The sequence below is a fragment of the Falco biarmicus genome, chromosome 4 (genome assembly GCF_023638135.1).
Source record: "Falco biarmicus isolate bFalBia1 chromosome 4, bFalBia1.pri, whole genome shotgun sequence".
NCBI lineage: Eukaryota > Metazoa > Chordata > Aves > Falconiformes > Falconidae > Falco > Falco biarmicus.
The window spans coordinates 2,273,240-2,279,663 of NC_079291.1; the positions used below are offsets into that span (position 1 = coordinate 2,273,240).

The following is a 6,424-nucleotide window of genomic DNA, read 5'->3' on the forward strand; positions in this document are numbered from 1 at the left end:
GCACTGGAAAGGGCCAGGATTTCACACCCTTCCCCAGGGTTAACGCTTCCTACAGCTAGCTCTGGGCTGCTCATCTCCCACAATAAAAAATTTGCAGGACACCAGTTTGAAACGGCTCAACTCATCCTATATGCAGTAAGACAGAGACTTCTATTGGCTTTGGCCCTGGAAGAGTTTTTAGGATGCGTTTTAGATAAAGGCAAATGACGAGGCTTATTACAGAGGTAAATGTGTGCACTTCAATGGCCATTGATATACACGAGAGTAGAATATCTAATAGTTCTTAACTATTAGCTGTTTAGTTTCTGTTCTCCCCCATAAGAGAAGCATAATGCATCACATTTGTTTTGGATCACCAATACTGTATTTTACACAAAAAGGAAAGTATTCCATACAAGACGAGATTTATTAAAAGGAACAGATCTTTAACTGAAGCGATTCTCTAAAATTGCACGAACAGCTATGAATGGAATTTTCCCAAATTAAGCTGTTTGTAGAGTGATTACGCTCAAGTTGTTACTCTAAATAAAACAAGAGCTTCTATGTCACTAAATTTCAATGGGGCGCATAAATAATAACTTCTACCATTTTAAAAGTACCCTACCTATTCCACTTTGGGTTTGAAAAGTCGCACTGTGAAAAGGTGTACTTTTGAATTTTACCTTTTTTCCAGTCATTTTTGATATTGACATCATTATTGACAATGTTTAGGCATTTGCATGAGTACACGTGAAAACAGTTTTAAAGACATGCCACATCAAATTTGTAAACTAGTAGCCAAGAACCATTTTTATGGGATGGTGCAATGTTTGGCAATGGTGCCTTGATTCCAATTTGGAACTGTAAAGGAACTACAGAAATACCAAGTGTCTAGATTGGTATCATTATCGGAAAGAAAAAACACTAAACTTGCTACTTTGTAAAACAAAGGCAAACCCCATTCCTCCTACGCTACAAATCAAAGAACTAAATCTTGATTCCAGAACTAATCCGGACGCCTTCCCCCAGCCTCCAAAAGACCCAACTCAGGCACTTGCATTAACATTTCTCTCAACAAGTGATAATCTAACTCCTTCCATTTTAACATTCTTGCTTCACCAATTCACTTGTAGAAATACTACAGCATTGTGTTTGTCCAGTGGTAAGCGGTTGCTAAGTTATCTACTACAACAAATCGTTGTTGTCTAGGGCTGTATACAGATGAAAATACAAAATTTTAAAGGTAAGAAGGGTCTTTTCCCTAAAACATAAGCAAGGATGCATGCCTAGCCTAGAATTAAGAAGTTCAATTTTCTCCATCTTCAGTGGTATGTATAAGCTGCACTTGCTGTTGTGCCAAGGTCTTCGAGGTACTGACAGGTAGAATAAGCCAAGCTAAATTGTGTCCCCTACTCACTTGGGCCAAAGAATCACACTGCTTTCTCCTGAAGTTTTTCTGATGATGGATAACTTCATTTTTTGTAGATTGTTGCCTGTGCAGAAATAAATGCCACCTTACTGCAAATTTCTGTTCTCCAGTCCGTTTCTTCTCTGGCTCAACTAGGGAAGAAAAGCAGCTTGGAGATCACAGTCTTCTTCCAACTCACAGAAGTGCTGACAGAACAGAAAGTGTCACAACTCCCTCCATGCAATCCACTTTCATTTCAGAATCATTTCAGAATACTGTAGGGCTGGGTAAGGTTACACTCTGTACATACAACTGCTCTACCAGGATTTTGGCACAGTGAAAACTGAGTTCTGCACAGCCATAAGGGTGCTATAACAAACATCACTTCTGAAAACTGGAACACTAATAGACTACTACAATTTGAAGGTGTCTCTTAACAAGCTTTTAGTAAAGACGCTGCTGTTGGTTAATATTAAGCCTTTCTGTTTGGAAGAAATACTGCTTGCACATTTAGGTGTTTTTTTTAAAAAAAGTTAATAAACACAACATACAGGGTAACCACCATTGAGACAAGTTGTTAGTAATCTTAACGCTTCCCACTTACTGTGAATAACAGCCCTTTGCAACTCAAGTCATTAAGCACGCTATTCTATTGACATGACTCAAACTCGGCCAATTCACCACTACAGCTTTCAAACTACAAGTTTTCTCCTCTGTCTCTCTCAGGAAGCACAGCAAAAGCGCCATTGAAGAGAACACCAGTGGAAAAGCTCAGCTTTGCCCATTCTAGTCCCAACTACTTTCTAGCTTTGCCACATCCATGCTTCTCACACCAACTCCATTAGCATCTACTTTTATTTTTCCCCACACTGAGCTTTTGCTCGCTTTGTATCCTAATGATGTAAAGCTGGACTCCCAACTTTTCTCTATGTTCTCACTGGTTTTCACTTAATTTCAGACACATACAGCGAACAAGACTTTTAATTTTTTTTAATTTACAGTTTTGATTGCTCCAAGTTATGCTTTACTGCTAGTACACAGTAAACACATTCATCTGAACAATTCACTTAGTATGAAAAAATGCAGTTAAAACATTAAAAAGTCTGCTTTACACTGTGCGAAACAGAACCTTGGAAGTAATGACATCGGCTGCAGCCAGGCACAGAGGAAGACCCTTTCCCTTTAGTCTACCAGTGCATTCATTTCTGTACCCCTTCATCTGAAATGGCCTGTAACAGTAGATTTTAGGTGAATGCTTCTGCTGAATTAAGATTTAATAACCCTCAGCTTGATCTTCAGCACTTTTATTTCCAGAATAGGATGTTCTTCTGTTCTATTCATTACACTAAAGATGGCTGTTTTCAGAAGATTTACTGAACAAAGGGTTTCAATAATATTTCAAAGCTGAAGATGTTTCTGAAGGGGAGTTATACTCTACTAGTGCATGCAGCTGTCAAGAGTCTTGGATAAATTAGGTAACATGCTTCCCCTAGATTAAAAAAAACAAAAAAAAAGTGGCGGGGCACAACTGCCATTTTACAAATAGTACTTAAGTCAGATGAAATGCATTCTTACCGCAAGCTTTCGATTAGTATGTAACACCTAGTACTGATTAAATTTAGAAAAATATTATCTTGGGGTTTTGGTGGAGGGAGTTTTGGTTTTGTTTTTGAGTTTGTTTTTTTTAAGTTTTTGTTGTTTTGTTTGTGTTTTTAAAAATCTTTAAAGTAATGCAACTGAAGATGTATGGTGGAAGATGCCAAAAACCACCCTGTTTTTAAACCTGAAAGAGTTGGGCTGTCAAAGCTATTATGCTGTTGACAATTACTTGTTTGATTATTTATATAATTCTTTTAAACAATGAAGAGGCAGGAAATTTTTATTTTTTTTTTAATTCTACCACCAAGAATGACTGAACATTATAGTCATTTTTAAATCAATGCAATTACATAGTTTCCATGAAGTTAACGGCTGCCAAACAAGCGTGTACTCTAGTGACCCACTGTGAGCAGTGTTATCTGATGGGCGAGACAGATTTTAAGTTTAGACACAGTACATGTAAAAATAGAAAGTTTAAAAACCGATCTCATCACAGACATTTCCATTGCCATCTCCTTTCTGAAATAAATAAGGCAGCAGATCACTTTTACTTTGAAGTGGCATCTTTGAGGTATGCTATTAAGTCTGCTCTCTCAGACTTCTTCTTAATACCCGCAAAAATCATCTTTGTTCCTGGGATATACTTCTTTGGGTTTTCCAAATACTCCATCAGAGTATCTTCACCCCAGGTGATACCTAAAAAAAAAAAAAAAAAAGGGTAGTTGGCAACTTTACAATAACACACACATTTATATTCTTGTCCTCTATGTTATTTTATGTTTTGGCCGATTTCAGTACTCCTAGAACTATCACTGATAACAGAGTAATTTTGTACTTAGTAACCTGGAAGAGCAGCTTTAAAGTTTACCTTTATTCTTATTAGCATCCGTGTAAGAGAAGCCCTCAGCTTGTCCAGTTTTGCGTCCAAACAGGCCATTCAGGTTGGGTCCAGTCTTATGTTTGCCTCCCTTTTCAACCGTATGGCACTGGGAACACTTCTGGACAAAGATCTTCTTGCCCTTCTCAATATCTCCCATTTTCAGTACTAGACCAAGAACACATGCAGAGGTCAGTATCACAATTTCAAGGTCACCTATCAACAGAAACTTTAAAAGCATCCCGTTTATAAAACCTTATACGTGGCCCATCAGTCTAGTAATTCTCCAGCACACCTTCCATCCACAAGCTCCCGGGTTTCAAGGTTAGCACATAATTGTTAAATTACATAAAAGGCATCAAGGTGATAAACATTGACGGTCTTGTCATTCCCTCAGGCAAAGTAATCGCCCCACTGCATTTGGAGCGTAGAGATAACTTCTGAAGAGTAAGTTGAACACAACACCCACGTACATAGCTTGTGCGTCTATAACAGCAAGGCTTCCTAGCCGTGACTTTGTGTAAAATCGCAATTATGTAAACGGACAGGGCCGCGGCGCGCCCCGGCCCGCTCCCGCCGGCGGCACCGCTCCCGGCGCGGGCTGCGGCGAGCGCGACCAAGGGCAACGGCACCGGCCGTGCCCTGCCCCGCGCAGGCTGACCTTGAGGCGGCGGACGGGCTGCGGCGCGGGGGCCCCTCCGGGCAAGCGGCGCCGCCCCGGCGCGACCCCGCAGCGGAGCCCGGCGCACTCACCCCGCAAGGGCGCGCGGGCCCGGCCGCGCCACCCCCGACCGCAGCGGCCGCCGGCGGAGCTCAGACAGGCCGGGTCCCCGCCACCGCTCCGGCCCCCCGGCCGCAGACCCCCGCGGTAGGACCACTAGGCCCCGCGGTGACCTTCCGCCGCAACCCGGCGCCTCCGCAGGCCGCGACCCCGGGCTCCCCCGCCCCGGCCCGCGGAGGCGGGAATGGCGCTCCCGGAACAGACGAGGGCATCGCCCGCCCCATCCCGTCCCTCACCCCTCCGGCCCGGCTGCCCCACCGCCCCGCTCCGAGCCAACGGTCCCCCCGGACCACGGCCCGGGCCCGGGGGCAGGGCCAGGCCGCGCGCGCAGCTGCTGCCCGCACCTGCCTGGCCGGCCGCCCCGCTGACGCTGCGCCCACGGCGGTGACCGCAGCCCCGCTAACTCCCGCACCGTCCGGCGTCTGAGCCCAAGGACACGCCGTACTCCGCCCTATGTAAGCCGGTGTTGGCGCAACCTAGCTACGCAGGTTCTCGACCCGCCTCTTCCGACGTGACAACCAATCAAGTGCGGCCGGTGGACCGCTGATTGGTGGTGCCTCCTGTCCGTCACGCTGACGTCACTGCGCTGGCGGCTAGCGGGGTAGGTTGCGATGGCGGGCCTCCGGCTTCCTGCCCCTCCCTGCGGAAGGGCGTCAGACGTAACTCTAGTACGTACGGAACGACGGGGCGCGAGGCGAGGCAAGGGTCGCGCGCCGCCGCGGGCGGGTGGCGACCTCAGCGGGCGGGCTCGGGCGGCCGCGTGGCGGCGCGGTGGGCGGGGCCCCTGCGCGTGCCGTAGGCGGGAGCCGGCGCCCACCCTTCCCCCCCCGCCCCCCCTCCTCCCCCCCCTCCTCCCCTGCGCTCCGGTGGCCGCTGCCGCCCGCGCTTTTTGGCACCTTCGAGGGGTGAGGGAAGGAGCGGTGAGGCGAACCTGAGGGAAGTGCTGGCCGTTCTGACAGCTGCCCCCAGGGAGCCCGGGGGTGGAGAGCGGGAAGTGCCTCAGGTAGCGCGGGGGCTGGACAAGGGCCAGCCGGGACCCCTCGCCTGTGGCCACCATATGCTGCTGGCGGGGGAGCAGGTGCGCGGTTGAAGCCTACATCTCATGTGGCATCCGAAAATCTTGCAGTTTTGAAGAAGATGAGAGTATTACAGAACTGACCACCACAAGAAAAGAAGATACCCCAGGCATCTTCCCAGCTGGCTAGATAGCATTGTGGTGCCTGAAGAGGATGTGCTGGTATCCATACATTGTGGGCTTCTAAACAGAATTCAAATAATGAATTTCAGATGTGACCCCAACTCGCTCTCCTTGGCCAGGAAGAAAAGCTGTTAAAAAAACCCTAAAAAAGCCTAGTGTAATAACGTCCAGTGATCAAAACACAGTGATCACAAGAGGTGAACTGTTTGCCTTAACTGTAGACATTAAAACTGAGAATTTACCACTATCTGGCACTGGAAGAGGTTTTTCCTGTGTGTGCTTTTATGCTGTGCTGGAACTGGTGTAAGTTGCTCCAGTGATTGCCCTGTGAGGCAGTGCTCATCTGAAGTGCCAACGAAGCAAGAAGAAATGAGGATAGGGTAAAAATATAACAAAAGTTCCACTGATGGTAGAATATTGCAGACAATTCATAAGAATATTCAGCAAAACATCACTTCCAGGTTTGGAGAGTACGTTGTTTTCCAGCGCTTGTGGTGTCTACAGCATGAGAGACATGTTTGTGCAGTTTCTAACATTTCATCAGAAGGTGTATACAAAATATTAATATAGTTGTAAACTTTA

The 6,424-nt window shown here is 46.5% G+C and overlaps 1 protein-coding gene across 2 annotated transcripts; it reads right to left on the reverse strand.

Annotated features, from left to right (window-relative positions):
* Window positions 1-2,362: 2,362 nt before the first annotated feature.
* Window positions 2,363-5,144, reverse strand: LOC130148696 (cytochrome c). Of its 2 annotated transcripts, none has more exons than XM_056337572.1 (3): window positions 4,989-5,144; window positions 3,855-4,031; window positions 2,363-3,682 (listed from the first exon to the last, which is right to left on the reverse strand). In XM_056337572.1, the coding sequence occupies exons 2-3, from the start codon at window positions 4,021-4,023 to the stop codon at window positions 3,534-3,536; spliced, it is 318 nt and encodes a 105-aa protein (XP_056193547.1). In that variant the 5' UTR covers window positions 4,024-4,031; window positions 4,989-5,144; the 3' UTR covers window positions 2,363-3,533. The 2 variants fall into 2 exon arrangements, with proteins under 2 accessions (XP_056193547.1, XP_056193548.1); XM_056337573.1 differs by having other exon boundaries at window positions 4,993-5,130.
* Window positions 5,145-6,424: the final 1,280 nt, after the last annotated feature.

Bases quoted from the DNA above. Each gene is read 5' to 3' on its own strand.
- LOC130148696 (XM_056337572.1), bottom strand. From the start codon at position 4,023: ATGGGAGATATTGAGAAGGGCAAGAAGATCTTTGTCCAGAAGTGTTCC. The intron at 3,683-3,854 runs GTAAACTTTAAA...TTTTTTTTTTAG, and splicing joins GGATGCTAATAAGAATAAAG to GTATCACCTGGGGTGAAGAT.